A 22,419-nucleotide genomic window follows, 5' to 3' on the forward strand; every position below is an offset into this window, starting at 1 on the left:
AGGATGTTTCCAGGTTATTGAAAACTACTTGAAAACATCATTTTAAAAGGCTATATAGGGGGCGCCTGGGTGGCTCAGTCGGTTGAGCGTCCTACTTCGGCTCAGGTCACGATCTCGCGGTCCGCGGGTTCGAGCCCCGCGTCGGGCTATGGGCTGATGGCTCAGAGCCTGGAGCCTGCTTCCGATTCTGTGTTTCCCTCTCTCTCTGCCCCTCCCCCGTTCATGCTGTGTCTCTCTCCGTCTCAAAAAAAATAAACGTTAAAAAAAATTTTTTTAAATAAATAAATAAAAGGCTATATAGTATTCCATCAAATATATGTACATAACTGCTGTGAAAGGGACACAAAATCGTGCTTAAGAACTTGTGATCCTTCCTCTTTTTGTTCCTCCCTCCCCCCCTCAAAGCAGGCTCCTTTGCACAGCTTGGTTCTGTGTTGTATTGGGTGGAAATGCAGAAGTGAAGAAACCAAGAGGGGGAATCACACAACATAGGGGCATAGAATATCTCAGAGGAGAGAAAAGACTTGGGAGGGGAGAGCCAATGAAGTAGACAGGTGATCAGGGTTAGTGGTCTGGAGAAACTGTGCTCTTGGGAGAGAAAAAAATACTGAAAGGAAAATTTCATGTATGTAGAAAATTTCATGATGTAGCCTCCTCCTTTTCCCATGAGCCACCTCCTAAGAATCTTCAGGAAAGACCTACATTTCTTTTCAATGCTTCTTGAATGCTTCTGAATCAATGCTCAGATTTCTATGCTGAGACTAGCGACAAAATAGCCAAGGTTATAGCTACTTAATCCTATGGTAGGATTTCAGATTTTATTTTATTTTTTATTTTTTTTTTAAACATTTTTTTTCAACGTTTATTTATTTTTGGGACAGAGAGAGACAGAGCATGAACGGGGGAGGGGCAGAGAGAGAGGGAGACACAGAATCGGAAACAGGCTCCAGGCTCTGAGCCATCAGCCCAGAGCCCGACGCGGGGCTCGAACCCACGGACCGTGAGATCGTGACCTGGGTGAAGTCGGACGCTTAACCGACTGCGCCACCCAGGCGCCCCGGATTTCAGATTTTAAAACTTTTGAAACCTCTAGTTATTTATCAATGTTTATTAAAGCCATTATTTACCACTCAAAGGGTTATTGTGCTCAAAGGTAGAAAAATAGTTAAATAAATCATACCTGGAAAAAGTTTGCTCTTATTGTCAGTAACATTTTTTTCTAGCTTGTTCTTGGTCTGAAGAGCAATAGTTTCATCCAAGTTTTCTGGAGTGAGGAAGAGAAAAAATATAATTTTATTTTCTGAAGGATGATATCAACTGTTTAATCCTTACCAGAAATATCACAACGTAATTCCACAATATTAACACTGCAATTAAGATACTTTGATATGGATTTTATTTCTAGGAATCTACTATTCCGTACTATTTGGGATCCTTAATTCAGCCTCCTATTCAGTTAATTGCAGAAGCCTCTTCCACATGTCTGTGGCCACTGCTAGAACATGTCCAGGGTTGAAGCCTTTAATGGACACCTGTGGTCTGGGCCTCCTCAACACTTTCTGTAACTATACCTTGGTTTTCCTTTAGAGAACGCAGACCATTCCCATTCTCGACATATTTGCCTCAAGTGGGGAGTAATAACCCAGGCATGGTTCCTCAGGGTCTACGCCCACCCTTGGCTGAGTGATTGGTTCAAAGAGGAGCATGTGATACAAGCCAGGCCAATGAGATTCAATGCTAGGACCACTGGGAGAAAGAAGCTCTTTTCTTGCCAGGATTGCTGTACTGTGAGGATGGAGATTGCCAACCATCTTTTTTTTTTCATAGGGGAGCAGCTTGTCTAGAATGAATCAACATATGGAAAGTCAGTGCTGGGAGATGAGGAGGGATAGATTCCTAACACTGTTGGTGGACTTTACAAACCCAAAGTCAGACTATCCCCATCCCTGGACTCCTCAGTTACTTGAGGCAATGAATTCCCTTCCCACTGCCATACTGGAAAGCACAGCTATAAGTAGTAGTGGAAATATCTACCTTGTACCTAAGCCTTGTGGCATTTCTAATCTATTTCCATAGGATAAATGACTTAAGTATGGAATTTCTGAGTTACAGGGTATTGGTATGAAGCAATGATTGATCTGAAACAATGTCTTTGATCTGCTGTTGAATTAAATAGGCCACAAAGTACTATGTATAACATGAGCCCATTTTTTTTTAAACAAGATAAAACAAAGAAAGAAATGACAAAGGTACATGGGTGCACATACACACAAATACACACACAGAAAAACATCTGAACAGGTACAAATAGACTGTCACCTGGGTGCTGGTATCATGAGTGACTTTTTTTTACTTCTTTTTTAACATAATTTTGCACTGACTGATTTTTTTAAATGAATATGTTCTTTTATAATGAGAAAAACACAGTAAAACTATCTTCATGTGGAAAAAAAATTGAGTTCATAGAGAGTAATTCTGAATTATTTTGTCCTATGAGATTTTCTCTTCTGTTTAATCTTTCTCTTCTATCAGAGATCAAAGTAAGGGGCTGTGAGGTCACCTTCCCCAAAGGACATCAGAGATAAATGGTACTTATTGATTAACTAGACCAAGCAGGAAAACCAAAGGCTTTAAAAACAAAACAAAACAAAACAAAACAAAACAAAACAAAACCTGCATGCACAAAGAACATCCAAGCTTATGCACAAAGCTCAAAGAATCAAAGGTCAGCAAACTTTTTCTCCAAAGGGCCAGATGGTAAATATTTCTGGCTTTGTGGGCCATATGATCTCTGTTACAACTATTCAACTCTGCCATTGTAGCACAAAAGCAGCCATAGACAACACTGAAACAAAGGAATGTGGCTGTGTGCCAATAAAACTTCATTTATGGACACTAAAGTGTGAATTTTATATAGTTTTCTCTTTTTTTAATGAAAAAATACTGTATTTGTTTAAGTAATCTTTACACCCTATGTGGGGCTCGAACTCACAACCCCGAGATCAAGAGTCTCACACTCTACTGACTGAGCCAGCCAGGTGCCCCTTTATATAGTTTTCTAGTGTCACAAACTACTATTCTTTTTTTATATTTTTTCAACCATTTAAAAACGTAAAAGTAATTCTTAGCTGGTGTGCTATAGAAAAATAGGCAATGGGCCAGATTTGATCCATGGGCAGTAGTTTACCAGCCCCATTATAGTTCACAACATCCTTTATTTTACAAATGTAGAAACTGAGGCCCAGCTGGGTGAGTGCCTTGCCCCATGGGACAAACTGGACCAGGAGGCACAACTTCTGCAGCCTAATCCAGACCTCACTGGCTAAAATCAACTCTTTTAGTCCTGACTATCCAAACACAATTGAAAAAAAAGAGGTCAAATTTTAATAAAATGGTCTCGATGGAGATATTAGAAAATGTTAATAAGACAAAATGAAATGTTTATACTCAAGCTGCTTCTATAAAGAATTGAAAACTCCTGGTTAATTTATTTGTATGCATTATCAAGCTGGGCAATTCTGGTTACTCAGACGATTCAGACTGTTTTGGCATGAATGATAAAATTTGTGAGGTAGTTATTGCCAAATCCCTAATTGACTTTGGACAGTGAAAACTATCATAGTAAAAACAAAACAGATTGGACTCTCACCAAGGTAGGAAACACCTTCTTCTGGAGATATTGTGCCATACTTTACCATCATCTTCACAAAGTCAATCAAGGTTTTCATGATTGTAATCAGCGTTTCTTTCTCTTTCGCCTCTTTTTCTATATAAAAGGACAAAATAATTTTTAAAAAACTAGTGGAGTATAGCTTCCTCTTTCAGTGTCAATTTATGAAGTACAGCATCTGATTGAAATATTTCTCTCTACATTTATAGCTGAAACCACATATATTTAATTTATAAAAAGTGTAATAAGACTTGGGCATTGGGAGTTGGAATTGGGAATATAGGATAATGTATAGATGTACTGAACTTCTTCAGAAATGGGCAATTATAACTTTTCTAAAAAGATTTACTTTAATCTAAAATATTTTACTAATAGATGATAAAGAGACAGTTTGCAACCTGAGGTAATATGAACTCAAAAAGAAAATTGTAAGATTGGTGACCCACCAATTTTTCTTTACTCAGGCTGTATGTTTTTGAGGGCAAGAATGGCCTGTTTTCATTAATCAAACTTAATATTTGAAAATAAAAACATACATGTATCTTTATTTTTTTAATGTGAGGTTGACTTTTTAATAGTATATATTGCTTTCTAGATTTTATTTCATTTGAAAGAATATATGCATGTACTAAAAATATTCCAACAGTATAGAAGTAAATAATAGTGAAAATAACATTTTCTTCCTACCCCACAACTCCTACTCCCTGCAGGTAACCACTATTAACTGTTTCTTGGGAACTCTTCATATTTGACATACTGTTCTGCATCTTGATAGAAAACGGCTGATCATTCCATAGTTGTTCAGAATATATAACTATGTATATTTATTATATACATCTACATATATATACACACATATATGTGTATGTGTATATATATACATATATATATATATATATAAAATTCTAAAATTAAAAAAAAAATTTCCATTTTTGAAGAAAGGTGCTAGAGGAGAGCCCATTTTCCCTATTCTTTGAGTGGCCATGAAGGATTTCTTCTAAATACTCCTAGCCTTTCCCTCCATCTTTTCATCCTTCCCACAGATGAAGTTGGTAGGCAATGGGCATTAGTCTACATTTCTTGACTGATAGGGATTTGGAATCTTTCTTTTTTTTTGTTCCCCTGGAACAGTAGAAGTCAGGGACTTGAGAAAAGTGCCTGTTCTATAAATCAAACTATCCTAAGGATTGGCTGTTCCAACAATTAGACTGAGGATAGGGAGTGAGCAAGCCCATTTTGGCTCTCACACTATGTTGTGTTCTACAACCCTTACAACCCAGTCTTTACCAGTATCAAAAATATTTTGGATTTCGACCTGTTTTATTTTTTCTCCATTGGTTCAGACCTTGGGTGAGAGGGATGAGTACTATCAAGTACCTTAGTGTAAGTATTTAAATTAAAACCCTATAAATATAAAAGAAATAAAGTATGAGGTCAAGGAAACTGAAAGATAAAATAAAATAAATAAAACAAATAAAAAAATATTCCATACAGTGGACTTTTTCAAATATCATGAAATCCTCAAGGTTGGGAGAGAAGAAAGATGAGAAAGGAGATAGGGAAGAGATCCTGGAAAAGCACTAGTAAATAACTTCAGCCATCACATCATTTCCTCAATGTCACATCTGTATAGGTGTTCGGTGTCATGCTGACACTGACAAGAAGTGACTCACCAAGATGACAAAAGTTCTGAGCTGGGCATTTGCCATCCAGTGGGGCAAGATGGCTCAAAATGGACCCTCAAGATATACAAGCCCTTCAGACACCAGCAGAGGGGCTGATGCCATCTGGCCAATGTCTGGAATTGAAGGACAAATGGGTGTTCTCCAGAAATGAAAGCACACTCTAAAGTCACTTCTTGGGGAAATATTTATTACAAATTTTCCTTCTGGGGCTGAATCTTTGAAAAGGAAGAGGAAAAACCAGAAGGCAGTGCAGAACATCTGTCTGGACAATAACAACCATAGAAAATTTGCCCATTATTATCTTCCTTGAAGATTAATCAAAATTAGAGATGAAATGAAATCTTCAGTTAACTTATTTTGGTGTACAGGTAAGAGAAAGGAACAAGGCAAAATAAGGACTTAGTTTTTTAAAAAACATATCCGTTTCTAAGTGTGTTTTGGGCCCCTGTCTGCTGTGGTCCAATGCTTAGTTTAACTCATTTCAAGACTGAAGCTGAAAGTGTCTAAAAAGCAAAAATCTGAATTGTTTTTAAAAGGACAAATTATGGGGGCACCTGGGTGGCCCTGTTGGCTAAATGTCCGACTTCGTCTCAGGTCATGATCTCATGGCTTGTGGGTTCGGGCCCCGCATCGGACTCTGGGCTGATGGCTCAGATCCTGGAGCCTGTTTCGATTCTGTGTCTCCCTCTCTCTGCCCCTCCCCTGTTCACACTCTGTCTCTGTCTCTCTCAAAAATAAATAAACATAGGGGCGCCTGGGTGGCTCAGTCGGTTAAGCGTCCGACTTCAGCCAGGTCACGATCTCGCGGTCCGTGGGTTCGAGCCCCGCGTCGGGCTCTGGGCTGATGGCTCGGAGCCTGGAGCCTGTTTCCGATTCTGTGTCTCCCTCTCTCTCTGCCTCTCCCCCGTTCATGCTCTGTCTCTCTCTGTCCCAAAAATAAAATAAACGTTGAAAAAAAAAATAAACATAAAAAAATAATAAAATAAAATAAAAGGACAAATTATGTTGTACACACTGTTCCCACTAATAGAGGAAAATAAATGTAGCCTTTTTTTGTTTTTTAAAGATTTACAATAAGATTTGAGGCTGAGCAGGTCAGGCAGGGATGTTGACTTCTCTCCTCATCTGCACAGGGCTCACCTCAATGTCCCAAACATGTTCAGTGACTGTTTGCTGAACAAATAAATGAACCCTCTGTTAACAAGAAGATTAAATAATCCTGAAATTCCACCTTTCATGATTATCCTTTCCTAAATATTTCTATGACTAGCATACTTCTTTTGAAAAAAATTGATGTGAACTCTTTTCCCTGGGGTTACAATAAATTTCATTGAAGATTGAATTTAGAAACTGAAAACAGGAAGGAAAAAAACCCCACCCACACATTTCCTGGAATTATTGTTTCTATTCCACATGGTCAGAAAACAGTGTTTACCTGAATCAATACTTTTCAGTAGTGCATAGAAGTTTGGGAAATATTGGAGTTCCTCAAAGTTGTCTTCATTGTAGATTTTAGTTCTTCTTTCCAAGCCATTTGTCAAGGTTAAGGTATTAGATACTGTTTCATCATTTTGTCCATTAGTAAAACCATCTTGAATTGCTGCCATTGGAGTCTACATTGGGGGAAAAAAATCAATAAAAAATAAACATTTTGTTAGAGCTAATTACATTACAGCTTGATTCCTTCCTCTTTGGTGCCCTTGAATGTGAAGTGAAATAACACCTCTTCCTTTGCAAGCTCCTGTAGGATCAAACCCTTTTCCAGGTATATGGGCATCTAGCCACATAGAAAGGTCACTGGGGCTGACAGACATATGCTTCACCTGAGGACCCTGGCTCCTGCTCCTGGAGAATTGACAGGGAATTTCTAGGTTCCCACTTGGCCAAGTTCTCCTCTATCAGTTCTCGTGAATGTCTTCCCATAGGACTGCCTTTTACCAAGCAGGAGAACTTCGAAGTTACAGAATGTGTGGTGCCAAGATACAGGAAATCATGTGAGAACATCTAACACCAACAGAGCAGTCACACCTTGGGGACTTCTCCGTAAAATGTTAATAGCTATCTGGAAGGGTACACAGGACACTTCTCTCCCAGACCTGATCCATTTCCAGTGTTCTGCATCTTAGTTAATGATCCATTGTCCATTCAGCGGACTAAACAGAAATTTAAGAGTCTTCCTTGTCACTCCCTCTTCATTTCCTCCATATAATTCATCAGTAGTCTTGTTGGCTCTACTTTCAAGATTTATCCCAAATTTGTACATTTCTCTCTTTCTCCATTACCTGGCTCTAGTCCAAGCTGCTTTCATCTCTGACTTTCTAACCATGTAACATCAATCACTTCCAATCTATTCACTGTATTTTCCATGTTATAGCCAGAGTTATCTTTTAAAAAGTATGGTCACATAACTCCTTTGCTTAAAATCCTGCAGTGTTTTCCCATTGGTCCTACAATGAAGATCAGAATCCAAGGCCCTGCCTGGTCTGGCCTGGGTCCACCTCCCCTGGCTTATCTCTCACTGCTCTCTCTGTGTGCAGCCACCCTACCCTTGTTGCAATACTTAGATACTCCACACATTCTTCTCTACACACGGCCTCTCATGGTCACAGCCTTCAGTTTTTGGCTCAAGTCACTTCCTTAGGGAAGCCTTCTCTGAGCCTAAGTCCAGAATAGGCTCCCTTTTTATGAAGTCTCATAGAACCATGTTTCTTTCCTCATAGCACTTGAGGCAGTTGCAGTGAAGATATGTATTTGAAGACCATCTACTTCTCCCATTAGACCTTAAGCTTCGTGAAAGCAGGGATTCTATCTTTTGAAATAAGCATTGTATCTCCAGTGCTTTGTTCATAATTGATACCTCAATAAATATTTATTGAATGAATTAATATTTCATTTGCATCGATGCATTTAAATGACATGAGCAAACAGGTCAAGCATATGAATGTTTTAGAGATGGGTGAAAAAGGAGTACAAAATGGGAATGAAGGAAAATACAGTAGCTGTGTCACTTTCAGTTCAGATGGTAAGCTTGAGTGAATGTCATGAGCCCTTTGATAAATCAAAAATGTTTTGGGTGGATCTTCAAAAGCTGTTTAAAAAAATGAAAGCTGGTGGAGATTGGAAGTAGAGAGAGCAAAAGAGAGCTGTTATGCTATCTAGTAAAAAAAATGCAGACCCAATTTCTGTTTTCTAGCCTCCTCTAAAAGAGGATTGTAAGCCTATACACTCTTTTTCCTTGTATTTGGGATAAGACATTGGAGGGGATGAGGAGCCATGGGTCTAGATGCTGTGATGGAGAAAATAGGAGAGGTGAAGAGTTTGATTTTTTTCTTATATATAACCCCCTCTGGTCAGCTCATCTAGAGTTTTACAGGGAATTCAAAGAGCGGAGAAAGATTTTTGTAGCTTGGCTGATGCAGAAGAAAAGATGAAGAGGCACAGAGTCCAGGGAGGGGAAGGAAGGATGGATGACTAGTCTAAGTAAAGGACAGTTCCAGGCCTCTGAACCAAAGAAAAGAGGAACGAGCAGGTGGAAGAGCACAGGATAGAATGGCGAAGCATATTCAGGCAACTAGCTCCGGGGAGTATACAGGCTGGTGTGGCAGAGGACCAAATCAACCCAAGTTTCTGTTTTTGGGATCTGGAGGCAGATGATGACATTCTGTGAACAGAAGTTGTATACCGAAAGAGCTGCGAAATATTTGATTTCAGTTCACTGACATTATACAAGCAGTTGTTTTGTGGAATGGTTATAACATTGCCACATAGCATTATGGATTAATTTACTGTGGAGTATAAGACATAACCTTTACTGTGTAATACAGTATAACCTGTATCTTCATTTTCAACATAGAGTTGATTTATATATTTTAACTTGATATTTTGTGAGTATATATTTTATGTGGGTTAAATGTGTCACATACTCCAAATCTTCTCTGGCACCAAGTGAGGTATTACTTATATACAGATTGTATTAATTATATACAAATACAGGTGGACACATACATTCATGCACATGTATATATACACATATCCATAACATATGCATATGAATTCACATATACATACCACTTTCTCTGGTATTTTTCCAGTCTGACTTTCAGTCACGCTTATGGGTTTATTGGGTTCCTCCGCATAAGTGTTGGCTTCCTTTGAGATCAGTTTTTGTAAAACCTCTGCTACTTCATCTTCTAGTGTGTGTGCCTGGCTTTCTGTGATCTGTTAAAAAGTAAAAACATATGTAACTATTATTCTCATATTTATGATTAAAAAATCTAGACTAAACTCTGAACTTGAACACATTTTTACACAATGAGAGAATCTTCTGGTCCCTCTTTCTAGATAGCCCTTGTTTATGCCTCTGTTTGTTGTTGGACATTCCCCAGAACTCCTGGGAAAAAGTGACTTTGAGCCATGCAAGCGATTAGTCCTGTCTGTTGGAATCTATGAACACTTATTTCTCAACCGTCAGCTACAAGTCATGACTAGGGAACCTCTGAAACAGGCACATTTAGGACCTTAGTAAAGCTTGTCAGGGCTGTATAAGGGCTGGGAGCCTGGCTGGGAGAGGATCAAATTGAATTGCTTACAGTTTCCCAAACATGGCATGCCTTTGTTCCTGTTATTCTCTTCTCATAATTCACGTATATTTTACTGCTGCTGGTTAAATCCTAATGATCCTTTTTTTTAAATGTTTTATTTATTTTTGAGAGAGAGGGAGCACAAGTAGGGGAAGGGCAGAGAGAGTGGAAGACAGAGGATCTGAAGTGAGCTCCATGCTTATCAGTAGGGAGCCTGATGCGGGGCTCGATACCATGAACCATGAGATCATGACTGGAGCTGAAGTCAGTTGCTCAATTGACTGAGCCACCCAGGAGCTGCCTAACTGTTTTAAGCTGACTTTAAACACTTCCTTCTCTGAAGTTTTTCTTTATTGCCCAATTGGATATGGCCCATCCTCTGGCATGCTGAACTGCTTTTATGGTTTTGATGCAGCTTGCATTGTGGACATGTGTGTATTTGTGTGGCTCTTCTGGTAGACTATAAGTTCCTAGAGGGAAAGAATGTTGTCATATTTGTCCTCAAAACCTACAGTGCCTAATATAAAGTAGATGTATTATAAACACTTGGCTACAACTCGGATCACGTGGCTTGGCTTCTTAGTAAATTCCAAACTGTACTAAGAAATGGGTTTATTCTCATGCATGACTTACTAGGCCAAGATTCAACAGTTTAGAAACAATCTTGTCAAATACTCCTCTGTCATTTTCCTCATAAATCCTGGTAGCAATTTTCTGGACAATGTCTTCAGCAGTTAAAGGAGTTCCATCTAGTTGATGAAGGCCATCTGGATCATCTAGACAGAGCAATCACAGTTTCACATTATAGTTATCATAGGCCTATTTCAGGATCATACTATACTTACAATCTATACCTTGTTCTTGTACACTTAGATATATTTGGAATGTATTTATGATACTGCTTCATTCACATAAATTGTTGGTTTGAAATATAATTTTGCTTAAAGTTAAGAACCTATGATGATAATGGAAATTCTGAAATCTTCTTACGTGACTGTAAGAAAAAGGAAGATCTGAAGACACCACAAAAGGCCTCTCTATTTTTTATTCTAATAATACAAACAAGATTATACTTTTAAATTTTACAGTATGCCACATTTATATAGTATGCTATATTGTTCAAAACACTCTTCTACATATTATATAATTTGATATTCCATTTCCACACAAGGAGTAGACTGGTAACATCCACATGTGTATTTCTTCTGCTGGCAAATTCCTGGGCTGATGGTGGGGGAACCTGCCTTATACCCAGAATCAGAGAGGGTGTATTAAAGATTTTATGACTTATCTGGAATAAATATTTACTTCTAACTGAACATGTGTCAGAACTCCTTTATGGAAGACAGCTTAATGTGATAAGCCCCTTACTCCAGAGAATAGGGAACTTACTTTATGTGTATGAAATTTAAACTTTTAAAATGAGACAACAGATTTGAACAAAGCAATATGTAAATCTATGTAAATCTCTGCAGAGATGTTTGCAAATGCGTATCCTTAGCTTTCCTGGGAATACACCAGCAACATTACTTCAGAGTACAGCAAGAGCCCATCCTGAGGAAGGACACAGTAGGGTTGGTGGCATATCCAAGAGAACTCTTGGGGAATCCGTTTGTCTTTTGTAACCACATCAAGCAATATGTTAATATGTGCAAGTTTACAAGGCACTTAACTCCTCCTGTCACCTCTAGCAGATCTGAAAGATCAGAATTTTAACCCATGATACCACTGTTACCTCTATATCCTTGGATGACTGTAAAGGGAGATAATAGGATTATCTGTTTCATGGGATTCTTATGCAGATCAGATGAAATAAGATGTAAATGTTCCTTTTAAACTGCCAAGTACCATATGAAAGCTAATGTGCAGTATTATATGAAAGCTAAATGTCATTATATATAGTGGATTTGTACATGAAAAAAAGGAACTACGATTATCTTCTAGAGAAATGGAAATTGAGTCTCTGGTCAAATTCCGCCCCAATAATTCTGATCATATTTACTCAAAGAAAGAAGAGCCTAATATTTCTAATCTGATCCTGTCCTTTTCTTCCATGGCTTTGGGGATTCAGACAAGGAGTTTCTCTCATGACCTTTCTTCTAGAATCTATACACCTGAAGATATATGCTGCCTTAGGCAGAACAGTTTCTTGTTGTTTGAAAAGAAGCTTAGGAAACTGAGTAGGGTGATTATAGACGGAGAACTGGAAGTTTCCTGGCAGTAGATTATTGCTGAACTGTCAACCAGTCCATTAGCTATGAGCCCTTTGAGCCCTGTGTACCAGAGTGACTAATAAGCAGAAAAGACCCTAAGAAAAAAAACCTCATAAGATCAGTTCCCCTCCAGACTGACTGAAAATTGGGTTCATTATCCATTTTTTTTCAGGAGCAGAGATTATTATTTAGGTCTGATGCTTCCATTTGTGGGTTGTAAGACTGACTCTAGGGATTAATGTGAAGCAGAAACTGCCCAAGGTCTACGCAGAGGTGGAAAAATTTATTTCCCTTCCCACTTAATCCCTTAGGATCTGAAAAAAAGGAAGCATACTGTTTGCCTGCTGGAGCTGGAAAATAACTGAGATGACTGTTTTTCAGTTCATTTACTTCATAACAGGGAGAACATAAGCAACACTCTGAAGAAACAGCCTCTTCACTTTGCTGCACTGCTGCATTCTCTTGAGCCAGGAACTTAGGACTCCACTAGCAGACCTTTGCTAGATGGGGTTAAGAGTTGACCACTTGGGCATTGCTCTTTACTTTCCATTGATTTTCCCTGGCTTCTCTAAAATGGACAGAATTACTCAGAGTGACTTCTTTTTTCTCATCAAGGAGTATTTTACCCTCCTACATATATCCTCAGAGGGAAGCTAAACATGAGTTCAATGTTCATAACTTTTTTAAAGCAGCTGCAACATCCTAAGTGGGTGTGAAAGGGCCATCTTCCAAGTCATCATCTTCCCAGTTACTCTTTGAATTCTTGGCATCTATTATGGCACTTGACATTCATTTGTCCAGTACATTTTTATTAAAGTCTTAATATGGGCCAGAACTGGAAACACACTGATAAATAGTTTAGGCATGATACCTAACTACACAGAGCTGTCTAGTTCAAGTCTGAAACATAGCAATTGCTCAATGAATGTCTGTTTGGTGAATGCACTCAGGAGCCCTGAAACACTGCTTTATAAAAGAAATTTGGAAAAATCCTGAATCACATATACTACAGAAAACATAGAAAAGGAGAAGTGATGGGCCCTACAAGCCCATCTGGAGGTTTCCTAAAAGTGTGAAAGTACCCTGCAGAAGTTCGGCTTCCTTACTCTCCCTTCTAGGATGTAAGTCTACATGCCTCTGAGGTTCCAGTTAACTTGGTGTTCCCAAACCCACCTGGTTCCAGGATTCCCAAGGTATGAGAGGAGACCAGTAATACACTCATAGAGCCCACTCTCTCCAACAATCTTCTCTGTAATTTCAGGTGGACTTGAATGACTCCTAGGGTAAACCTAGAGCTGTCAGGGCTAGTACTTCGTAGTTATAAACCCATTTGGGATGGTAATAAAATGTTGAACTATTCAAAATAAGTTACTCAGGTTAGTGGTTGGATCACAAACAGATCTATGCCTCTGCCTGCATATACAACCAGTTTGACCAAAAAAAAAATGTAGTCAAACATTAGACTGATTAAAAAATTTTTTTAAATCAAATGGTCAGTTCAGTCAAAGTGGTTGAAACTATTTTATATGAAGCTATACCCAGTGTCTATTTCTAGTCTAAATATTTTAGGTTAAAAGTAGAATTCACAAGAAATTTCCTTGAGTAGTATGCTATATGAAATTTTTCAAAATATAAACCATCTCCCTTATCCCATTCATATACAACACACTTCTGAATTTTCCTCAGCCTGTGATATCCAATGAAAGTCAAATTTAATTGATAGTTGTGTTCTGGTGGAGATAACCAGCATAATGCTCTTGTGACCATGGAACAGAATAAGGACATTAAAGAAAATCTGTAGTCACTCTTAAGCAGTGGTCCTCAGCACAGAAAACACACTCTCTTCATCAATGCTTAGGTACAATAGTTCGCTTATTCCCTTGTATATATTATTTTATTTGTTCATTCATTCATTTACTCATCTATTCTTGCAGTGAATTCGTAAGCATTCAGACACTGGAGCTACAATGTTTCTGTACTAGTGAAGTTTTCAGTTTAATTAAGGAGAAAGGCAGAAATCATAAGTAGACGCACTTAGGAATGTAAAATTACAAATTGCATTAAGTGTCACGTGTGAAAGGAACAGGTTTCTATCAGATTATGTGTATTGGATGAACACAGGAACCTGTCCTTGCAGGACCATGGAGGCCACATTAAGGCTTTTGGTTTTTATCCCAAGAGAAATGGGAATCTACTAATGGGTTTTATGCAAAAGTGTCAAGCTCATACTTGTTTGTTGAAAAGATTACTCTGGCTGCTATGAGTTGGAGAAGGGCAGAGTGGATGCTGGAAGGTCCATTAGAAGATTTTGCTGTAGTTCAAGTGAGACATGATTAGAGTTTGGATAAGGTGATCAAGGATGGTGATCTTGGTGGTGATCAAGGTTAGAGGGATAAAACCCTACTATATATATTATATAATATAGATACATTATATAATATAGATCACTTATATGTATGATATGTATGGGGTGTGTGTGTGTGTGTGTGTGTGTGTGTGTGTGTGTGTGTGTATAAAGTACTGGTTGCCCGCTGGAGCTGGAAAACAACTGAGATGACTGTTTTTCAGTCATATATGCAGTATATGAAGTCTGATATATACATACATATCTGAAGTCTGGGCTAATGTTAGGAGACATCAGGCTATGGATGGTAATTAAGGCCATGAAAAGGTTAGAATGACCTATGGAGAAAGATATGACTAGGAAGAGAACATTGAGAAGAAAATAATGATATTTCACCTTTTCTGGGGAATATTTTTTGATTTAATTAGTTGAGAATTAAAGATTTTTTTCTTTGTACTCATAGTTAAATTGGAATGTTAAAATGAATTTAATAGCATAAAATATAGACAGCAGATTGAAGTTGATTTCAAAGCATCAGTAAAGGAAACTTAAAAAGAGAAACTAAAATTTGGGCTTCTGTGGAGCTTAGGCCTCACAGAAAAAACTGGGCTTTCTCTTCATTTTGGTCCTGACTAATAAAGGACAATGAATGTATAATGGCTGTTTTTAAAACCTAGGACTTTCTCCTAACCCACAATGGGAAACTCCAAATTAGAGCAAGCAAATAGGAAGCAAAAGTTCTTTTTCCTCATTTACCTTGAAATTTATGATTCAATCCACTCTTAGTAGAATCATAATCATCAATCAGTCTTCGATTCTTGGTTGAATCGACATCTTCCACATTCAATTTATTATCATCTGGGGAGCTTCTTATGGATTGTCTTTCTTTCTCAATTTTTTCCTTTTCTGTTATTGCCTTTAGCAGGTTCAAGTTATCAACAAAGGAGTAATTGCTTTCACCTGGCTTGTTTTCTGGAAGAAAAGCCCCCAAGCCCAACACATCCATTTTAGTTAAGATTTTCATAACCTACATTATTTAAATTAATATCAACATAATTTCTTTTTACCTGGAGGGTATGTTTTTTTAATCTTGTCTGCCTCTGCTTCAGCAATCTAGGAAGTAAATTGGAGATAGACCTGATTTTAAATCATTGCTCCCCCACTTATCCAATATGACAGCTAAATGATTCAATCTCTGTGGGATTTAGTTTTCTTATTTGAAAATGTAGATAATAATTTCTGTGTCAAAGCACTACCATAAGGATTAAATGAGATAAAATAAAGGGCAGATGGTCTATAAATATTAATTCCCTCTCCTATAATATTGGTGAGAGATAAATCTCAGATAAATTAAGCAGCCTTAGAATAGAATGGATGTGATGTTGAGCTTACTGGGTTATTATACAGTCAGTCTTATGTATTATACAGAATTCTATGTATATAACTGTCAGGATATACAAATTTCCAAAACTATATTTTCCATCCTAAGTTCTGTCAATGTATTATTAAGCTCTTGAAATTTGTGAATTCAAAATAGCTAAAATGTTACAGCATAATTACATTAAATATAACTAAAATAAAATGAAATAGCATTTATAATTTTACTTTTGACCTACCTGTTCATTCAAAGGTCTTTCTGCACTTAATTCGCTATTATGTAGAGGTTTGTCTAGAATCACCAAACACAAATACAAATTTAATTGTGCACTGGAAAGACACACTATGTCTCTTACTACATAAAATCTCCAAAAAAGAAAAACAAATATTAAGATAAATGTTTTTGGATGACTGTGGAACAAAAATATGTATTAACAAAGATAATCAAGATTATACAATAACAATCTTTATCAACGTTGCCTTGCTTATTACCCTGGTGTACTTACTGAGTTAATAAAATTGCACTTTTATTTTTCTGCCCAGAAATCTAACATATAGTTCTAACACTTGGCTCACCAGCTGTTTTCAACTAGATAGAGCATAATTTGGATTGGCATTATTAGCACATTAAAAGCTCTTTTATCATATACTGCACATATCATGAATAAAGTATCGGAGAAAGGTTATAAGACAATTAGAAAAAAAAATAGACAAAACACAGGCCACTTTGTAAGGCAGAAAAATCATCCCCCAGCCCCGTTTCAGAATAAGGTATTTCAAAACAACCCATGTTATTACTCTATCATTCAAAAAGTGTAGGGGAAAAAAAATCTGTCTTCCTGCTCTAAATTCGAACTGATATCTGTCAATATGCACGGATACTGCCTGATCAGAAAACGAGGCAAGGTGATTTACAGTTCACGGGATTATGCCAAGCTTTACCTTTCCGTGGCGAAATAAAAGGAAGATGGGAAGAAAAGTGTCCACGTACCTTGGCTGCCTCCCGGCTTGGGGAAAGCTTGAATTGGGCTGCTTTGGAGCACCAACACCAGAATCCAAGTGCCGGTCCAAAGAAACCCCATTCTTCTACGCTTGGCTTCAGATACAGCCTGGCGCCGGGCTCCCTGAGCTGTGGCTTTTGTTATGAATGAAAAGAAGGAGTAAAAACAGGAAGAGCTAGGAGGGAGGGTGTGGGGAGGGTGAGTGGCAGGGACCCAGCGGCCGGTGGAGCTCCGCGCGGCTGCAGAGTAAAGCGATTAGAAAGGCTCCAGGCGCTCGGGAGTCAGGTCCTCAGGTGGAGGAGAGCGCTGTCCGCCGTGTGGGTGCTGAAGTTCCTGTGACGCGAAGCCGGCCGCGGGTCCGCTAGGGCGTAGCCTTACTCTCCTTCCTTTAGAGGAAGTGAGGAAGGAAGCGCATGCTCCTTGAGAGCCAGAGGCGGGAAGGGATGGCGTCAGCGACACCAACGCTACTCCAATCCCCCGAGAATGTAAGGGGGGAGGGGAGACTGGCAGGCTAGCGTATTTTCTGTGCCGCAGTCTTACGGGTGCCCCTGCGCTCAGGGTCACCTGGATTGCCATAAGCTCGGACGTCATTGTTGTAACTTCCCAACTAGACGTTACCTCAAGGACCAAATGACTTCCCTGCTCTTGCACCTGTCAAGGAGAGATAACCTTTTATGAAGGTTTTTGCTTTGGGATAGTTCTGGGATATCTGCCCCAGAATTCCTTCTTTCTGTTCCACCTGCTGTACCCAAAAGGTAGATGTAATTCTTACATACATCCGTAGAGAAGCCCTGCCTTTGTGATTTGAGTTGACATACAAAACGTCTCTCAGTACTTTTATTTCTTTCTTAGCTCTATGCAGTCTTTTGAATTGGGAAATTCAAGGAACATTGTTTCAAATAGTCAGGTTGTTGTTACACTTTCTTACTGTCCTAGATGCTAAAACAGAACTAATAAAATTATTTGTTTCCCCAAGCGTAGATGTCCTCATCAGTCTTGAGTAGGTAAGCATCAAGGGCAGTTTCATTGTGAAATTCTCCCTTCCCCACTAAGGGGAAAGCTTCCTCTTCATCACCACAAGTGCCACAAAACAAACAAACCAACCAACAAACATTTCTGTAAAATTCTCCCCCAGGATTCAATTATGCCTAAGAGCCTGGCTGTTTCAGAAGTCTTTGAAGAGAGAAGATAGTCACAAAAAGTATTTACATCATAACTGGGTCAGGAGGTGCTTCCTACATTCTGAGAATATTCCCCGAAGCCTAACATCATTGCATAAAAGGAGTTATCAAAAGACTTTTAAATGATGAATACAAGCAACAGTAATGTGAGCAGGGTGCTGAGTAAGCTCTTTAGTTTCTGATTTTTAAACAGAGCTTGGAACCTTTCCTTTGGACTGTGGCATGCTGGGAACCAGTCTGAATAATGACCAAATAGAAGGATTCAGCACAATCAGGCCTTTGATTTCTGCACCCTTGCTTTTCAAGGAGCAACTTAGTCATTCAAGTACCTAAAAACAAACAAACAAACAAGCTAACAAACAAATCTCCCTTGTTCTGAAGGTTTTTGAGTTTGGAAGTCTCTCAAATACTTCCCTTTAGACTCTGAAGAGTACTTTCAATCTAACAGCTACTTCAAGACAAATAGTTTTTTCTTGGCACTGATAACATAGCATTATTATCCCAGCATACTAGTATACTGCATTAAAAAAAATCATCACAATTTATAATCTCAGCTGAGTGAAGGGTAAATTTCCTTAGGTTACTCTTCTTTTTTATTTATTTATTTTGAGAGAGAGAAGGAGAGAAACTACCAAGCAGGCTCGCACTGTCAGTGCAGAGCCTGACACAGAGTTCAAGCTCAAGAACTGTGAGATCATGAACTGAGCCAAAATCAAGAGTCAGACACTTAACTGACTGAGCCCCCCAGGCACCCCAAATTCCTCTTCTTTAAAACAGAGAGGACCAGCTCTGTTTACCTCATGTTATTGTGGGGATCAAATGGTACATGTTTCAATCAAGTGATTTTGATGCCAAGAATATTATAAAAGACACAGCTTAAAAATAAATCATAAAATATTTTCAGCATTTAAGAAACATCACTGAATATTATGTGAAATAGTCATTCACCAATCCTGACACTCGCTGTATTGCTCACCTGATTCCTCAGTCTCACTTTATTCTTCTTTTCATTCTCCTCCATTTTTCCTATTGATATACAGTTGACACACAATGTAACATTGGTTTCAAGTGTACAACATAGTAATTCAACAACTGTATATCTTATGCTGTGCTCACCACAGGCGTAGTTACCATGTGTACATCGCTATCACAATACCACTGATTACATTCCCCATGCTGTGTGTTTCATCCCAGTGACTTACTCATTTCATAACCAGAAGCCCGTACCTCCCATTTCTGTTCACCCATTTAGCCTCACTCTCTTATTTGTCCTGTTTCTGACTCACTTCTCCCCTCAATATGCTTGCAGTTGAGAGAGAGGCTCAGGGTAGAATGAAGATAAGAGATGGCTACTGAGCACATTGTATTGCTTACCCCCCAAAATTTTAAAGGTGTTTAACCTTTCTCTGCCATTTGGAATCAAGGCGACTGTATTAAGTGGACACCGAATCTAGAAACATGTTATGTTTCTGATCAAATCACCATGGAACACTGAATAAACTGTAAGGCATGGATTAGTTTATATTCTTCAGTCCTATGGATGTTTCTGCTGGACACAGTGTAGGTCTGAATGGAGTGATCCTAAGTTTCATTTAGTCATTTAGCAGATGTTTATTGAGCACTTGAAATGTAGCAAGTATTAAGATAATTGTTGGGCACACAAAAACAAACAAATAAGATGGCCACTGCTAGTCTTACAGCCTAATAAAAAGAAAGGACTGTGATTATAACAACACAACTATTTACTGACTGAGTGACAAATCCTACATATTGATCTCATTTCAATGTAAGTGAGCAAATAAACACAAAAGCGTGTTATGGGTCCTCTGTTTTACGTGCAGAGTTCAGGTAGGGTGCAAATAATGAAATGGATGGTCAGGCAAGGTTTCAAAGAGAAGATATCTCTTTTTTGTTAATAATAAAATATTAAAATATTTGATTATTGTGTGTAAGTACACTATAAACATTGAATAATATAAAAAATACATGTTGAAATTACAAGTGTCATTGACACAGATCAGATGATCATGAAGTAGACAACGTACAATGCACAGGGAGTTTGTCAATGCTTCTTGTGTATAGGTGAACACATGCATGGATTGCTTGTAATGCCTTCATTCACTGGTGGGAGAAGACACTTTTTGAGCTGAGTCTTGAAGATAGAGATACTTGAAGGATGTTTTTATTCATTACAGAAAAATCATTATATTAATTATTGCAAATTTTATTATAGGAGATTTCAAACAAACATAGAATTAGAGAAAATATTGAAATTAACTGCCATGATTGCATTTTCCAACTTAAAGATCATTAACTCATAACCACTTTTTTATTTTATATTCCCAACAACTTTGCACTTCCAATGGATTATTTACTTATAAAAATCCCAAACTTCATATCATTGCATCCATATTTAAGTCAGTATGTTTACTTAAAAGATAAGGATTCTTTTTTCCTAACATTACTGTAATGCCCTTAGCATATCTCATAATAATAATACTACCTTAGTATCATCAAATATCCAGTCAGAATTAATACTTCCCCACTTGCTTTATAAATATTTTGACAGTTGGTTTGCTTGGATTAGGATCAAAACAAGGCCACGCATTACTTTTGGCTAACATGTGAGAGGTATATGTGAGTGTAAGATAAAAAAGATACGTGTTGTAAGGTTTTCTTTATCTTCCCCAGACAAGTTAGCTTATTCCTTATAATACTGTGCATAATTCCAATACAGCATGTATCTCATTGTGCTGCTTTTTGAACATGCTTCTTTTCTCCTTATTTCAAAAACAATAAATATACATTGAAAGAAAATTCTGCTAATACAGATAAGCAAAAAGGGGGAAATCTGATAGAGAAAACCACCAACTTTTGGTATATGTCCTTTTGGTGCATGTTTTTGTCTAAGAAAATATTTTATATATATCTCTATAAAATTGTATCTTATACTATAATTATTACCTTACATAATTTATCCCATTAGCTATTTATCCCACTAAACTATGAGCTCCTCAAAGGAAAGGATCTTGTTTTACTTATCTTTCATTTCTCAGCCATCCTTACAGCATCTGGAAATCTATTTGTATAAATAAATGAATAAAATGACAAGGATTACCAGCTCATCTTTGGTCTTCAGTGGAGTATTAAAGTCACCTACAATTACTATATTATTATCAATAAAATTACTTAGGTTTGTGATTAACTGATTTATATATTTGGGTGTTCAAGTTGGGGGCATAAACATTTATAATTGTTAGCTCTTCTTGATGGATAGATGCCTTAATTATGATATAATGCCCTTCTTCATCTCTTGTTACAATATTTACTTTAAAATCTAGTTTGTCTGATATACGTCTAGCTACTCCAGCTTTCTTTTGACTTCCAGTAGCATGATAGATAGTTCTCCATCCCCTCACTTTCAATCTGAAAGTGTCCTCAGGTCTAAAATGAGTCTCTTAGGGGCGCCTGGGTGGCTCAGTTGGTTAAGCGTCTGACTTCAGCTCAGGTCACGATCTCGCGGTCCGTGAGTTCGAGCCCCGCATCTGGCTCTGGGCTGATGGCTCAGAGCCTGGAGCCTGCTTCGGATTCTGTGTCTCCCTCTATCTCTGACCCTCCCCCGTTCATGCTCTGTCTCTCTCTGTATCAAAAATAAATAAACGTTAAAAAAAATTTTAAATGAGTCTCTTATAGACAGTATATAGATGGATCTTGGTTTTTTTAATCCATTATGATACCCTATGTCTTTTGATTGGGGCATTTAGTCCATTTACATTCAGAGTGATTATTGAGAGATATGGATTTAGTGTCATTGTGTTATCTGTAGGTTTCGTGCTTGTGGTGATGTCTCTGGTCCTTTGTAGTCTTTGCTGCTTTCCATTCACAGAGTCCCCTTTAGGATCTCCTGCAGGCCTGGTTTAGTGGTCATGAACTCCTTCAGTTTTTGTTTGTCTGGGAAAGCCTTTGTCTCTCCTTGTATTTTGAATGACAGCCTTGCTGGATAAAGGATTCTTGGCTGCATATTTTTCCTGTTCAGTCCATTGAATATTTCCTGCCACTCCCCTCCCCAAGTTTCAGTGGACAGGTCTGCTATTACCCTTATGTGTCTACCTTTGTAGGTTAAGTCCTGTTTGTATCTAGCTGCTTTCAGAATTCTCTCTTTATCTTTGTATTTTGCCAGTTTCACCGTGATATGCCATGGGATTGACCTGTTCTTGTTGATTCTGAAGGGAGTTCTCTGTGTCTTCTGGACTTGGATATCTGCTTCCTTCCCCAGATTAGGGAAGTTTTCAGCTATAATTTGTTCAAATAAACTTTCTGCCCCTTTCTCTCTCTTTTTCTTCTTCTGGAACTCCTATGATATGGATA

At 38.0% G+C, this 22,419-nt stretch overlaps 1 protein-coding gene across 1 annotated transcript in view; it reads right to left on the reverse strand.

Moving 5' to 3' along the window:
• SCG3 (secretogranin III) overlaps positions 1-17,849 on the reverse strand; it is a 34,948-nt gene extending 17,099 nt beyond the window's left edge. The window contains exons 1-9 of the mRNA XM_030318190.1: positions 16,861-17,849; positions 16,109-16,161; positions 15,560-15,605; positions 15,249-15,464; positions 10,569-10,711; positions 9,424-9,573; positions 6,791-6,968; positions 3,650-3,766; positions 1,181-1,264 (exon numbers count right to left, since the gene is read on the reverse strand). Of these exons, the coding sequence (XP_030174050.1) occupies positions 1,181-1,264; positions 3,650-3,766; positions 6,791-6,968; positions 9,424-9,573; positions 10,569-10,711; positions 15,249-15,464; positions 15,560-15,605; positions 16,109-16,161; positions 16,861-16,951 (1,078 nt within the window). The 5' untranslated portion in view covers positions 16,952-17,849. The remainder of the gene's footprint in view (positions 1-1,180; positions 1,265-3,649; positions 3,767-6,790; positions 6,969-9,423; positions 9,574-10,568; positions 10,712-15,248; positions 15,465-15,559; positions 15,606-16,108; positions 16,162-16,860) is intronic.
• Between the last annotated feature and the right edge of the window lie 4,570 nt (positions 17,850-22,419).

The sequence above is a fragment of the Lynx canadensis genome, chromosome B3 (genome assembly GCF_007474595.2).
Source record: "Lynx canadensis isolate LIC74 chromosome B3, mLynCan4.pri.v2, whole genome shotgun sequence".
NCBI classification, from domain to species: domain Eukaryota; kingdom Metazoa; phylum Chordata; class Mammalia; order Carnivora; family Felidae; genus Lynx; species Lynx canadensis.